The sequence below is a fragment of the Panthera tigris genome, chromosome E2, assembly GCF_018350195.1.
Source record: "Panthera tigris isolate Pti1 chromosome E2, P.tigris_Pti1_mat1.1, whole genome shotgun sequence".
NCBI classification, from domain to species: domain Eukaryota; kingdom Metazoa; phylum Chordata; class Mammalia; order Carnivora; family Felidae; genus Panthera; species Panthera tigris.
The window spans coordinates 43213979-43229946 of NC_056674.1; the positions used below are offsets into that span (position 1 = coordinate 43213979).

A 15968-nucleotide genomic window follows, 5' to 3' on the forward strand; every position below is an offset into this window, starting at 1 on the left:
TCAAGCCCCATGTTGGGTGTGAAGCTTACTTTAAAAAAATTAAAATTGGGGCGCTTGGGTGGCTCGGTCGGTTAAGCGTCCGACTTCGGCTCAGGTCATGATCTCATGGTCCGTGAGTTCGAGCCCTGCGTTGGGCTCTGTGCTGACAGCTCAGAGCCTGGAGCCTGTTTCAGATTCTGTGTCTCCCTCTCTCTCTGCCCCTCCCCTGTTCATGCTCTGTCTCTCTCGGTCTCAAAAATAAATAAATGTTAAAAAAAATTTTTTTTTTTAATTAAAATTAAAATTAAATTAAATTAAATTAAATTAAATGTTCAGAACATTGGATAGCCATGTGAGGAAAAAGTGACTTATAAATGGCCTTAATTTTCAGATAAATTAAAAAGCTAAATTAGTTTTAAAAAGAAAAAACAATTAAAATTATATTCTTAACCATACGATAGAGATATATTTAGCAATGAGAAGGCACTGTTCATGGCAAAGTTAGGGTGGTCTCTTCTATAAAAATAGAATGTTATGTCTGATAGAAATTGAGTTTTGTGACGACATGGATGGAGCTAGAGAGTATTATACTAAGTGAAATAAGTCAGACAGAGAAAGAAAAATACTGTGTGATCTCACTGTGTGTGGACTCTAAAAAACAAAGCAAATAAACAAAAAGCAACAGAGAAAAGAGAAACAAACTCATAAATACAGAGAACAAACTGGTAGTTGCCAGAGGAGAGGAGGTAGGGGGAATGTGTGAAATAGGTGAAGGGGATTGAGAGGTACAGACTTTTCGTTATAAAGTTACAGGGTTGAAAAGTATAGCATAGTTCCCTAAAAGGAAAAAACAAAAAGAAAAGTACAGCATAGGGAAGAGAGTCAATAATATTGTAATAACTTTGTGTAGTGACACATGCTAACTACACTTCTTGTAGTGAGCATTTCATAACATATAGAATTGTTGAATCACTATGTTATAGACCTGAAAGTAATATTATATGTCAGCTGAGGTGCCTGGCTGGTTGAGCAGGGAGAACATACAGCTGGTGATCTCAGGGTTGTGAGTTCAAGCCCCATGTTGGGTGTAGAGATTACTAAAAAATAAAATCTTAAAAAAAAAAATGATGTCAACTATGTCAATTAAAAATAGAAAAAAATGGGGTGTAGGTAAAAAAAAAATTGAGGAGTGGTAATGATATAGGAAAAGTATTTGTGATAATAGAGACAGAAAAACTCAATATGAAATTTGACAAAGAATAGACTTTTTCCTACAACTTGTATAGATGTAAAAGGCAGTTTTCTACAAAGATTCACAGATGATAAACTGTCCCACTTGGAAAAACAATGTTTGTTTTCACTAATTAAGGAAATACAGTGAAAAACAAAACAAAACTATGAGGTTCCATTTTATACCCATAGAACTAACTAAAATGAACAGTGGTGTTGAGGGTACGTGAGTAAGCGGACACACTTGTGGTTTTATTGGTGACAATTTAAATGAATTTCTCCACTTAAGCAGTTGAGAAAGGTTTTGTGTAAGATCTTGTGTAAGGTCTATGTAAGGTCTTGAGGTTTCAGCAGATGTTAAGTGAGAACTTGCAACGTGCTGGATGTTGGTGATTTGAAGACAGTACCCAGGCCCCAAAAGCTCTTTTGGTATGGTGGGGCAATGGAAAAGAAAACAAGACATCTCAAGGACCATTTTGCCTTAACTCCTCCTCTTGGGACTCAGGCTACCTGGCCTGGGTCCTCAAAGCCTACTCTTGTGTGGACACAGGATCCTCCTCGGGGGGGTTCACAGTCTAATGGTAAATATATGACAGGTGTATCTATAACTGGCATATGAAGAAGTAGTAAAGGTGGACTCGGCAGAGGGTGGTTTGGGAATCCTGGGGAGGACAAGTTATTGCTGGCAGGGCTGGGGCCCCAGCACGGGCCACCCTTGCTTTACCCAGCTCCTCTCCAGCCAAAGCCCAGCCTGGCTGCAGAGCTGCTGCTGCTTCTTTTTAATGTTTTATTTATTTTTTGAGAGAGAGACAGAGACAGACAGAGACAGAGAGAGAATACGAGTGGGGGAGGGCAGAGAGAGAGAGATGGGCAGAGGATCCAAAGTGGGCTCCATGTTGACAGCAGAGAGCCCAATGCGGGGCTCAAACTCACAAACCGTGAGGTCATAACCTGAGCTAAAGTCGGACACTCAACAGACTGAGCCACCCAGGCGCCCTTGCAGAACTTCTTTTTATGAGTACAGGCCACTCAGTGCCGCCCACTTGTCCCCTTGCGTTTTTGCTTGCTCCTGCAACTGAGATCACTGACGATAGGGGTCTGGTTGGGCTCTGTCCATCCCTTGAGACACCACATTGATTCTTGGGGCTTAAATGGCATCTGTTTATCCATAACTGTTTGGTAGTGGTGATTTGTTTGGCCAGGCCTGGTGGACATTAGATACTTGTTGACCTGACTGCAACATGGAGTGGGGAGCCACAGAAACACCAACAGTGTGTACTAACCTTGATGATGAGTATGCTAGGGGGAGCCCCACGGATGCTGTAGGTGCCCTTTGGCCACTTTAGCCCTACATGCTCCCCTGAGGGAGCAAAGGCTATTGTGCCTACCTGGCTAGAGTTGCTGAGGCTCATGGGTAGTCAGTATGGGGATGAGGACCAGGGGACAGAGCTCCTTCCTGTATTTTTCTCAACCCCCAGAACCCCTGGGCATAAGTTTCTGGGAAGTGTGACAGGTGCCTGGCTCTTGTGATTTATTTTACACATTTGTTGAAATGATCGCTGAACAAAGCAAAACAGTTGTCTCCTACCAAGAGGCAGAGAATCTCAATCCTTCAGGAGACATCAGCTTGTCATTCATTTTCATGATACTGATTTTGAAGAAACCTCTTTGTCCTTTCTTTCCCGAGTCTGTTTGAATATGTCCAGAGCTAAAGAGCTCACCCCTTTTGTTTCCACACAGTATGACCCATGTTGGACAGGAGTTTTAGACTCAAATCTTCTCCCTCTGCTTTTATTCACTGGTCCCGCTTCTGTCATTTGGATATTTCCTGGCAGCCCTTCATTGTCTGCTGTTTGTATAAGGATGAGGTGCGAGGTTCTTTGAGGGGATCGACTGGAGCTGAGATTAGTAGGTGAGGAGAGTGTCTAGGTGTCCATAATCTGGGCCGTTGTCTTGTCTTTGGCTCCCTGAGTGGCTCACCCTTTCTAGGCCCCCAGCATCTCCAAGGGCCCTGGGAAGAGCAGCTGATTGAGGGTAGCTCACTCAGGCTCCTGCTTGCCATGTTTAGGTGAGGAGGTCAGCACTACATTTCCCCAAAGCCATAATTTGTTGTTAGTAGCAGGGTGACAGGCCAAGTGACCCCCATTAGGTTTGTGATGAAGGTCCCTCCCCCTGTACCCATTACCTACATGACCAGCACTGACAAATGCCCTCTGATTCCTCTGCAGGAGCTGATTGACCTCAAGATGCTTCAGTGCAAGAGAGTTGTTAATGGTGAGTGCAGTTCTGGTCCCAGGATTGTGCATGTGCCTGGTCAGGGCCATGCAGCACTATCACTGCCCTTGCCTGCGGTGATGGTGTCCTTCCATTGTGCTCCTTGTCTGGCTGTGTAATTTTGTGGATCATGTGCTCCCTTGAAAAGAGTCACTACTCTCCAGAGACTGTGACAAAGAGCCAGATGTGGAACAGGCTGAGATAACCTTCCATCACAGGCTTGTTGGCATAGAAATTGACATAGAAAAGCCTTGGGCTTGGGATGGCTTCAGCATTGTTCCTGGCTCTGCCACCCGATAGCTGTGTGACTTTGGGCAAGTCATATGACCTCTCTGCCTCCATTTCTTCAGCTGTAAAATTGAAATCAAAATCTCTGCTTTACTTAAATCATAGGGTTGGAGTGAGAATCAAATAAGATAAGGTACATGTAAGTACTTTGCAGATAGAAGTGGTTGTGCTAAATTGTGGTTTTGCTGGTGCTTTATTGATGAGGCTGATTCTGTTTTGATTAGAATTGTGGTATTGTTTGAGGTTTTCGAAATGTACGCACGTTTGTGAAACCTTAATATCAGTTTGCCAGAAGTTATGACTCAATTTTGTCTTTAATTGTTTTAGATTTATAGTTTTTTTGTTATGAAAAATTTATTATTATAGACCTGTATAACCTAGAAAATGAAAATCCCCCATAATCTGCTATTTGAAGAAGTAATCACAGAGAGGAATAATGTATATTTTTTATACATTTAGTAAAGCGTGTATATAAAAATAGAACATGTTTATATCTACACCCTTTCTTAGGATCAGGCTGTGCATATTTTGCCTCTTACTTTTTTGCTAGGACATTTTCCCATGTTAGTACCTACAGATAACTATATCAGAATTGATTTCATCCGTGCTTTAACAGGGGTTTCCGGTATTTTGCTGTTATAATAAAGCTATTGTATAAACACACTGAGTTTTTGTGGTTCTTCTCCCAGTCTTCCTACTGCCAGTCATGAGCCTGTACTGTGGGAATTCTTTTCAATTACCGCTCCCAACGTGTCACCACCTCTATCCTACATTTTTAACCTTCTAATCTGTTTAGTGCTGGGGTGATAATAACTGGTTCCATTTGTGGAAGTGCTTGACGTGCATTAAAGATCTCATTTATTTCTTAAAATAAATGCACAAGGTAGGCGTATTCTCTCATCTGCTACGTTGGATCTCTTTCATGTGGCAGTCATCTTTGAAAGCTAATAATAGTAGTACCTACCATAGAGCTCTGTTCTGAAGGAGCATATGAAATTCTTGTTATTTGCAATAGTTATGTTCTATAAAGTTGCTTTGAAACCCAAACTAGCAAATACTGAACCATTGTTCTTAAGGGAAATACAGGATTAGATTCCTGCGAGCCTCTGGTCACAACATTTTCACCAACAGATCGATACATAACCTTGTTTTACGTGTGTTTCTACTCCAGCATTGAACTCACAGCCAGCAGCACTACAACTTCATGTTAGAACAAAGGTTGTTTGATATGCATTTTCTCCAGAAGGCACTTCACATCCTTCTTGTGCTTAGGAACACTAGATAGCACTTCAGCACTGTGCTTGGGACCATTTTAAATGGTGGGAGCAACAAAAGGCACATAAATGTGGCATTAAATATACCACCATAAGGACATTTATTTATAGAATGACAGCTGAAACAAGAAGGTAGAGTATTGCCTTGTTTGATCTCAGCTGGGAAGACATGCATCAGGTGACCGAATATTTTTTGGTAGTTCTACATACTGATTTTGGGGTTATAGGTACATTTTAGCAAGCAGGCAAATCTGCAAGTACATAAGTCCACATAATGAGAGTTGACTGTAATGGAATAAATCTCCACTCATAGTACTTAGCACGTGATAAATAATTAAGTAAGAACAACTAAGGGGCGCCTAGGTGGCTCAGTCGGTTAAGCGTCTGACTTTGGCTCAGGTCATGATCTCACGGTTCGTGGAGTTCGAGCCCTGCATTGGGCTCTTAGCTGACAGCTTAGAGCCTGGAGCCTGCTTCGGATTCTGTGCAACCCCCTTTTTCCCTCTGCCCCTCCTCTACTTGCACTCTGTCTCTCTCCCTTTCTCTAAAAAGTAAACATTAAAAACAAACAAACAAACAAACAAACAAAAAGAAAGGGCAACTTTATTGAACTTCAGAGTGACATCTGGGAAAATATGGGCCAAATCTGAAACATAGACAAGGTTTCTTGTATGTACATTTTTTTCCAGTGTTTTAAAAATTGTGAAATGTAAACACTACACCAAGATAGTGCATAAAACACAAGCATGCAGTATAACAAATAGCTGTAAAGCAATCAACCATGTAACTAACCGTCACCTAAGTCAGGGAAGGGACCATCATCAGCACCTCAGAAGCCTCCATGTATACACTGATTTCTTTTAAGAATTGTGTGTACTTCCAGTATCCCTTTTTCCCCTTCAAAGTGATACTTTTGCTGTGTTTTCTTCCACGGAATAGGCTAGGTTGAACTCGCTTCCTCATTGGGTGACCCCATGTGTTTGTGTTTTCTTGCAGAGGTGCTGAGCACTGTGGACTTTGTTGCTCCTGATGACCGAGTAGTCTTCCGCACCTGCAAAAGAGAACAGAGCAGGGTTGTCTTCCAGATGGTATGAGATCCCAGGGCTGAGCGCCCTCCCAAGGCTCACCCATCTTTAAACGCCTGGGCTCTGTTGCATAGTTGTGGTTTCCTAAGACTCTGCTTTAATGTTTTTCAAAGATTTGTTCATGCGCAATTACACTGGTAGAAACAATTTAAGGAAATCAGGCCATGGTTCTCTGTTACATGCCTCCAGTGTCAAGTTTAATTTCCTTTCCAAGTTTAATTTCCTTAATTATTTGTTTGGCATGACTTAAATATTTTTACCCCCTACAATTGGTTATTCAGTTCATGTTCTTTGTTTTTGTATAGTCTGTATATATTTCCCATAGAAAGAAAATTAGGTTTCCTCAAGAGTAGTTTGTTCATGTTAGGGTTATAATGACTCCTAGTGCTCTTCTCTCACTTTGGGCATTTTTGGTGACTTTTCAGAAATAGGTTTTGAATGATGTTTAAATTTTTTAAAAAATGCTAAGAATAATGGGGTAGACATGATAAAGCAAATATAGCAAAATGTTAATTGTAGAATGTAAGTAGTGAGTATATGAATGTTCACTATAAAATTTTGTTAACTTTTTTATATGTTTGAAAGTAATCACAGCTTTGAGGACATTTTTTAGCCCTTCTAAGTCCAATTTTTACCTCCGACAGCCAGTCCAGTGGGCTGGCTGGCTGTTTAAGAGAATGCCAGCAGATTCTATTTGTGGCTGCGTGTGCACGCATGCGCACGTATGGCATGCACAGATGTGTTTGTCTATGCATGTGTTTCTGTGTCAGGGATGGTGGTTGATGCAGCCTCTTGTGTTCCCAGGGGACTTCAGATGCAGAGCGAGCCCTTGCTGTGGCCAGACTTGTGTAAGTTCTCCCTTTAGGATTGCCTTGCCTCTCCTGTGAAGCTTTACTATTTCTGGTGACTTTGGAGGTGACCACCCTCCTGACTCTTAACTCATTACCTTCTCTTTCCAGGTGAAGAATGTCTGTTTTCTTTTTCTTTGTTTGTGGCATTCAAGGGCGGGCCTGGGACTCACATGTACCCACTGTGCCCAGATCCCAGATAACCTCTGCTTGGGTGACTATATTTTAGGGGTTATTCATGGATTTCCAGGGATTCTTACGACTATGAGCCCTAAGGTTTTAAGTCTCATGAAATGTAGGTAAGGCTCATTGCTGCCTAAATTAATGAAGGCGGGAGTGTACTGTGGTTAAGGAGATAGGCTTTGGAGTCAGACAGACCTGGGTTGGAATTCTGGGTTGCTGCTTGCTGAGTGACCGTAGGTAAGTTACTTAACCATACTGAGAACTTAGTTTCCTTATCTTTGAAATGAGACCTATAGGGACGCCTGGGTGGTTCAGTCGGTCAAGTGTCCGACTTCGGCTCAGTTCACGATCTCGCAGTTCATGGGTTTGAGCCCTGCATCAGGCTCTGTGCTGATAGCTCAGAGCCTGAAGCCTGCTTCTGATTCTGTCTCCCACTCTCTCTCTGCCTCTCCCCCACTCTCTCTCTCTCTCAAAAACAAACATTAAATAAATAAATAAATAAATAAATAAAATGTAAAATCTTAGGGGAAAAAAAAAGAGACCTGTTGTACTACCTACCTCTAACATTATAGGGGAGGGTAAATTAAATAATGCATATAGATGTCTTTGCAGTAAGTGGCACGTAGCATTTAGTATTAGCTATTATTATTTTTAAAAATTTTTTCATGTTTATTTATTTATTTTAAGAGAGAGAGAGAGAGAGAGAGAGAGAGAGAGAGAGTGAACTGGGGAGAGGTAGAGAGAGAGAGAGAGAGAGAGAGAGAGAGAGAGAATATCCCAAGCAGGCTCTGCATTGTCAGCACAGAGCCTGACGCAGGGGTCGATCTCACGAACTGTGAAATCATGACCTGAGCCAAGATCAACAAGAGTCAGACACTTAACCAACTGAGCCACCCAGGCGCCCTGTTAACTGTTGTTATTAATTACAATAATGGTGAGAAGGAATTCAGGCAGTAGCTACAGACTGTTAACTGTATACATAGTGGAAGATGAGCTAAGGGTCCTTCCACATCGGAAAATTGTTTGGAGTAAGCCATCTGTGCAGCCCAGCAAACAAAAGACAGTCCTTTAAATTCTACTAGAACCAGTGCTCTGGGAAGGGGTTCTTATACTCATGTCACTTCTTTGCATTGACAAATAGCTTTCACTACCCCAGTCAGAAGTGGAACTCTGGGGACTGGGTTCAGTGTGGCTGTCACTCAGTATTTGGATTATCTGGTAAAATTCCCAAGTAGCAAAGTCCTCTACAACTAGCCCTTTGTAGATGTTTGAGCACAAAATGCTCTTCCTCTTGAGCTCTGCTCAGGGAAGGCAGTTGTACATTTCAGAGACCAGTTTTTTCACCTTCTGTTACTGAGGCACACAGCAAGAGGTTCATGAACACAGACCCGTGCCTTTGACTCTAACTTCTCTCCTTAAGTTGAATATTTATTACCTTTTCTATTTCATGTTTTTCCAGGGAAAATGATGTGGCTGGGATTGATGTCAACATGGGCTGCCCAAAAGAGTATTCCACCAAGGTAAACTGATTTGTTTATATGCCTTACAAGTACAAGGTACAGGGTAAAGGCAACTAACAAGACATTACAGCTAAGTATGGTACCTGACTCTGGACTAGATCCTGTAGTAGATGGGAAAAATGCTCAAAAGGATATTATTAGATCAACTGGCAAAATTGGAATATGGACCATAGTAGATTAGCTAGAAATACTGTATCAGTGTAAATTTATCAAATTGATAACTCTTCTACGGTTTTGTAAGAATATCTCTATTCTTTTTTTTTTTTTTAAGATTTTATTTTTAAGTAATCTTTATACCCAATGTGGGGCTCAAACTCATAACCCTTAGATCAAGAGTTGCATGCTCCATTGACTGAGCCAATGAGACATCCCAAGAATATCTCTATTCTTAGAAAATACACATTGAAATATTTCAATGTGAAGGGCTATCATGTAATGTAACTTATCTGGAAATACTTCAGGAAAAATTTTATATATATACACACACATACACATACACACATAGATAAACACACACAGAGCACTTATGCGTGAGTAATTAACGATGTGAATGTTAAAAGAAAAAATGTGAACAGGACTTTGTTGTTTCATGAATAAAACTGAGACATATATTTAAAAAAATAGAGCATGCAATACATGTGTCCCCATTGTCATATCAGAAGGTCAGAACATAGTGCTAGGGTAGCTCACAGAAAGGAGTGGAAAGGCAGCCCTTAAACTCAGTATCATATAGGGAAGTGTGGTCCTTGATGAGGAGATTTGGGACCCTGCAGGCAGAGGGAGTGGCAGAGGCAGGGGCCTGGAGGCCAACATGAGGTAGAGGCAGAGAACCTTGATTTGACTTGAGAGTTGGGTAGCGGAAGACAAAGAGAAAGCAGAGGAGCACAGGATTGTAAATTTTGGTTAGGACCAGATTAGCTGAACTTGGACTTTTGATATTTCTCACCTTTTTGAACAGAGAAGGCATGTGATCAGAAACTTAGTTTCCTTCCCTAGGGGAAACCAGTGTTACTATTTTCTTATCTCTTTCCAAATATATTCTGTGTAGAAATACTTAGAAACACAGATTTAGGAGATGAACGTCCTGGGCTCATAGGGGAGACCAGGGATGGGGAGAGGAGAAGTGAAACTGGAGTAGAATTTGATAGGAGTTGGGTGGCAAATGATCAGACCGGGTGTGGGTGAGTGGTTGCGGGAGAGGGAGGAAAGACCAGTAGCCAGGAGGACAGTTGGTCTTCAGTGTGATTGGGACTGCTGGAAGAAAAGCATGTGTGGGGCAGAAAACAAGAACAGCTTGGGACTGACTGCAGGGCTGCCACTGGGAATCTTATCACAGGGTTCATGGTCAGGATCTGCAGCGTAGACATAGCAGATGTCCCCCTGGATCCACTGCCCAGAGTCAGGCACTCTGCTCCCAGGAGTTATGTGGCTTGGGGCTTTGGCTTTAGGCCAGGAGGCAGAAGGCTACTTGAGGGAAAGGATCTTTGGATGCTTGAAAACCACAGGGCTTGTCGACAGCTATTTCAAGGGATTATGGAGGTTTGAAATTGTCTATGAGGAGTTGAAAACTTGGGACCATATTTTGCTGTCTTCTAATTACTCCTTTGTGCTTCTGAGTTATGTAAGGAGCAGAGTTTAAATTAGTGGCATAATCTCCCTGACACGTTGTGGAATGAAAAAGCAAGGAGCCAAATTAGATATGGTATACCACCATTTATATATGAGGAATGGGGAATGAATATTTATGTATATATTTACATTTCTCTTCATAGAATATATTTGGAAAGACACACAGGAAACTAGTAACACTGCCTTTCCCTGGGGAAGGAAACCAAGTTTTTATTTGGTTTGGCATAGGGAATAAATTCCCATTATAGGGGTGCTTCTCAAAATAACTAACAACTGGTACAGCACTGGCCCTGACCGGTCAGAACAGATGTCTACCAGTGTGCTATACCAGTACATGCCACCTGAATAGCCACTCTCTTCTCGTGGTTCAAAAATTGAAGCCTTATAGAAAACATAATATGAAAAGTTTTCCATTCCTCAAGGGAGGAGAGTTCTTACTTTTTCCCTTTTGAACCTTGAAAAAAATTTTTTTTAATTTTTTTTTTAACGTTTATTTATTTTTGAGACAGAGAGAGACAGAGCATGAACGGGGGAGGGGCAGAGAGAGAGGGAGACACAGAATCTGAAACAGGCTCCAGGCTCTGAGCGGTCAGCACAGAGCATGACGCAGGGCTCGAACCCACGGACCGCGAGATCGTGACCTGAGCCGAAGTCGGCCGCTTAACCGACTGAGCCACCCAGGCGCCCCGAACCTTGAAAATTTTTAATGTGTCACCTATTCAAAAAAGCAATTAAGTTAAAAAGAAAGGAAGGAAGGAAGGAAATACTAATTGAGAAAACCATTGTTGTGGAAGGGCCAGTAAGACTGGATTTTAGATTCTGTGATTACCCAAGGAAGGGCTGGATCATGCGTGAGGACACACGGAGTTGGGGTGAGTGGCCAGGGCTTTCCTTAAGGCCTCTAAGGTTGTATCTGTAACAAGATAGGCCAGGGCTGGTAGCTCCTCTGCTTTTCCCATTTTCCTCTGAAATGCAAGCTCAGGCTGGCTGAGTCTGTGGTGGTTCAGAGTTCTCTGATTCTAATCTGTCATCCTTAAATAGGAAATTACACTGTAATAACTTAAAACTTCTGAGCCCATCATCCTATGAGCATTCATTGGTATGCAGTCTATATACTGACAAGCGATTTATTTATTGGGTTTGTTTTTTTCCCTTTACCGTTGTAGAGATCCTTCCCTTTCCTGATTATTAAAGTAATTCATACCATTATCCAGAACTTGTGTGATATAGAAAAGTACAAAAAAAACCCCAAAAAACAAAAAACACCAATCACTAATAATCTCACCGTCAAAACTCAACTGGTGTTAATGTCAGGATTTAAGTAGCTCCTCAAGTTGTTGGTTTCCATTAGCTGGGGCTTTTGCTAGAGTTTGATGCTGGTCTGGAGCATTGTTGTTGGCAGGGAAGAAGAGCCTGGACAAGATTTGCAGGTTATATTCCTCTAAGTCGCTTTGCTGGCGGTGGTGGTACCAAAGCAAGTGTTGGTAGGATAGGATGAAGGTACATTGGATCTCATTTCGAAGGGAGAATGCTTCATTGCTTTTTAAAGGGCTTGGGAGATTGTGGGGTTTAGCTCATTGAGACACTGAGATCCTGAGTAGGGAATGGGCACTCCTGAAAAACAATTTTTGTAGAACCCACTTCTGAATAGATCTGTGGATTTTGCTAAGAGGATCAGAGTGATGACTTTTAGAATTCATCAAACTCTGATCCCTGGCATTGTGAGCCTAGTTGCTGCTGCTTTCCTTCTTGCTGAGGGGAAGTGCTAATTGCCAGTGAACCTTGCTTGGTCTCTTAGCTGTGAGTGTCAGGTTGCCACACCACGTTGCCATACCATGGGGAGGGACCACCCTTCTCCAAGTGTAAGAAGACCCTCTGTGTGCTTTTTCTTAGGGGGGAATGGGAGCTGCTCTGCTGTCAGACCCTGACAAGATTGAGAAGGTAAGTCCTGCAGGAGTGAAAATAGAGGTCCTTAAACTTGCCTGTGAACTAGAGTTGTCTGAACATGCACCCACCCTCATCTCCCCCAACAAGATTTTTTTTTAATGTTAGTTTATTTTTGAGACGGAGAGAGAGAGAGAGAATGTGCACGTGAGCAGGGGAGGGGCAGAGAGAGAGGAGAACAGAGGATCCAAAGTGGACTCTGCACTGCCAGCAGAGAGCCCGATGTGGGACTCGAACTCATGAACCATGAGATCATGGCCTGAGCCGAAATCAAAGTCGGACGCTTAACCAACTGAGCCACCCAGGAACCCCTCCTCCCCCAAGATTTAATGACTCAGTTTATCAGTTACCCCCCCTGGAGTCTGAAAAAAAATTTTTTTAAGTAAGCTCTGTGCCCAGTGTGGAGCTTAAACTTACGACCCTAAGATCCAGAGTCGTATGCTCTAGTGACTGAGCCAGGTGGGCACCCCTGGAGTCTGGAAAATTTTTGAAAGGCTTCCCAGTGACTGTGACATACAGTCAGGTTTGGGAACCCCTGAGCGAACCCATAGCAGCCTTGGAGTTCCTCCAAAGTCCGGGGCTTGGAGACATGTCAACTGAGAGCCGAGGGGCTTAAGGAGTCATTTAGAGGCTCCTCTGTATTGCCTATCTACCTTCTGAGAAGATCATGTGAGCATAGGCCAGGCTATCTGTAGATTGTGGACAGATTCTGTGCCAGTGGTGGTGGGGGTTGGCCTCTCCCAGCGGGCTTGCTGAGAGCAAAAGTGGGTCCCCTCCACACTGGCAGAGTCCACCACCAGCCTTTGAGAGCAGCCTGGCCAGTGTCATGTGAGGCAAGTTGAACTTGGTCGCCTCTGCTCCCCTTCCCTTGGTGATTCCAAAAGTCAGGTTTATGAGGCCCTGCAGACAGGTTGGCATTTGTCACCGTGTTGTGAGCTGCCAGGGCCTGTAGGGGTGACATTTTCTACCAAGCCATATGCACCTTTTACTTCTTTGTCAGTCTACCAGCTTTCTCCTTGTTGCCCCTCTTAGTTCCTTTGTTTTCATCCTCCATTCCGGCTTCCCTGTCTGTGCTTTAAACCTTCTAGTGCCTCTCATAGGCTAGAGTAACTTGAGATAGGGAACCACCAATGAAAGCTGCCATTATTTGTGCTGGCTGCTGTGTCAGCAGCTCAACCATATATATTCCTCCAGCCCCACTGTCTTTGGGATATTGGAAGATCAATGTGTTGAGGGGCTTGGTGCCTTTTCATTTTCCCCATGTGAAGATAGGTACACACACACACACACATATATGTGCACACTGTATGTATAATAATAATATATAATACTTATATATAAATAACATAACATATGTAATATATATAGTATGTACTGTAGTAATATATATAACGTGCCTATATATGTATATAGTACCTATAGTATATCCCTGCAGTTTGTAGGGTAATTTCCTTTTCAAAATATATTCTAGCATTTATTCCATTTGTTCTTCAAACCCCTTGAAGTAAATAGGGCAGGCATTTGTTATCTCTATTTGATCAACAATAATAAAACTAAAGCACAGAGAGATAAAAGTAGTTTGCCCAAGATTATATAGCAAGTAAGTAGCAGGCAGAGCAGTGTCTAGAGCCATGGTCTTGTGACCCCTATGCCAATATCAGTGCTCCCTCTTGATGGCATCTCAGTTTAGAGGTGCCTGGGTGTAGTTTAGAAGTGTCTAGCTATGGATCAGTTGACATCTGTACTTAGGAACCTCTAGTCAGACCCCTCTGTGTAGGATGGAGTGGATGTGGACAACTGTGGATGTCAAATTCATCACCCCCCCTTGGGGAAGAGGGCCCGGTATGGGGTGGTGTTGCTTTACAACACATGCACTCAGACATCTTTATTATTCTCCAGTTTTCTGGCTTCTCCTACCTAGGCTGTTGGCTCTGTCTTCTCCACTGCCCCTCTGTGGATAAGACATGTCTCACACATGAGGCAGAAGAGTTAAACTGCTCAGTTCATTCTGCTTCTTCTCTTTTTGGTGTTCTATCTGTTGAGAATTCTGTATAGGCGTGGGGTAGATAGGGGCAGGGAGGAAGTATTAATTAGTCTTTCGAAAAATCTTTCTTGGTAACACTGATACATCTTTCCTAGGTTAAGACCCTTAGTTTAATAAAAAATTTTTTTAAACATTTATTTATTATCAAGAGACAGAGAGAGACAGAGCATGAGCATGGGAGAAGCAGAGAGAAGGGGAGACACAGAATCCGAAGCAGGCTCCAGGCTCTGAGCCGTCAGCACAGAGCCCGATGCGGGGCTCGAACTCACAAACCACGAGGTCATGGCCTGAGCTGAAGTCGGACAATTAACCGACTGAGCCACCCAGGTGCCCCAAGGACCTTAGTTTTAGACTCTTAGTTGGTAATATCCTTTCCCTAACCCCTGGACTCCAAGATCTGACCCCCGTGGCTGCCCAGGGCATCCCCCTGTGCATGTTGCACTTGGGCCAAGGCTAACAACTGGCAGGGCCAGAACTTGAACTCGGTTCTCAGTGATACCTAAGCCTATGCTCTCCATCCTCCTTTCCACTCATTCCCCAACAACCAGGGGAGCTAAGAGTCTGCTTTTCTTGAGTCAGCTGGTAGATCTGGTGAGTTGAGCCTGCTTGTGGGTAGATGTGTTGTGTTATCTGTGTTATCTGTTATGAGCCTATCTCAGGTCCTTCTCCCTCACTGATTTTCATACTACAGAGACAGGTGGTGTGACTTGGATCTGGGAGAGTTGAGTCTAGGGGGGTTTCATGCTAGGGCCTAGCCAGAAGACAGATTCTCTCACCCGTTCCCCTTAATGTGACCTTTGCAGGTGGCTGGGCATTTTGATTACTAATTTCCTTCCTGATTCTGAACAAGCACATGAAATGAACAGAAATACCAAAGAAAGTGCTTAGAGCTACTTGGATGAAATACAGCAAAGGAAGTTCTGCAAAACAGAGAACTGGATCAAACCAGCTCATGTTGCTTCAGTCACCAAATATCAGGGGGTTCTTGTATTTTTTTAAAAAAAAATTTTCATTGTATTTATTTTAGAGAGAGAGAAAGCACACACACACATGGGTAGGGGAGGGGCAGAGGGAGAGGGAGAGAGAATTCCAAGCAGGTTCCACGCTCAGCGCGGAGCCTGAAGCGGGGCTCAATCCCACAACCATGGGATCATGGCCTGAGCCGAAATCAATAGTCAGACACTCAACTGACTGAGCCACCCAGGCACCCCAAACATTATGGGATTCTAAGTCCACAATAGCAAAGGAACCTTCCAGATATGCTACGGTTAGCGTGAGGGATAGGACTCAAGGGAGAATTTTTTATTGTGTATCTCAGTGGATCTGGCAGTTCCCCACCCCCACTGCCTTAAAGGGTAGCTGCCCCCTTAAGGCCTGCCAGAGTGACCCTAGGACCACAGGTCCAGTATGCCTCCTGGGGCAGCATCTGGGGACTGTTCCTTCCTGCCGGTCTTTGGCATTGGTCCTTGGGCCAACAGGCCCTGTCTTGCCTGTGATCTGTTAACGTGCCTTGTCAGCCCAGCCTCTTCGTCTCATGTCTTCTGGAGCGGTTTGCCAGAGAATGTCCCTGAAAGGCCTCCTTGACTGGTTCTTTCAGTCTCGCTCTCTGCTGCCCCCACTTGTCTAGAACCAAGACTGGCACCAGCTGCGTGGGTGTCCTCTCTGCTCTT

The 15968-nt window shown here is 43.2% G+C and overlaps 1 protein-coding gene across 6 annotated transcripts in view; it reads left to right on the top strand.

The window, feature by feature from the left end:
- DUS2 (dihydrouridine synthase 2) overlaps nucleotides 1-15968 on the top strand; it is a 55188-nt gene that overhangs the window by 26001 nt on the left and 13219 nt on the right. For all 6 annotated transcript variants that reach the window (XM_042969252.1, XM_042969251.1, XM_007090328.3 and 3 more), the window contains 5 exons: nucleotides 3438-3483; nucleotides 6042-6133; nucleotides 6935-6978; nucleotides 8621-8681; nucleotides 12204-12251. In XM_042969252.1, the coding sequence (XP_042825186.1) occupies nucleotides 3438-3483; nucleotides 6042-6133; nucleotides 6935-6978; nucleotides 8621-8681; nucleotides 12204-12251 (291 nt within the window). The remainder of the gene's footprint in view (nucleotides 1-3437; nucleotides 3484-6041; nucleotides 6134-6934; nucleotides 6979-8620; nucleotides 8682-12203; nucleotides 12252-15968) is intronic.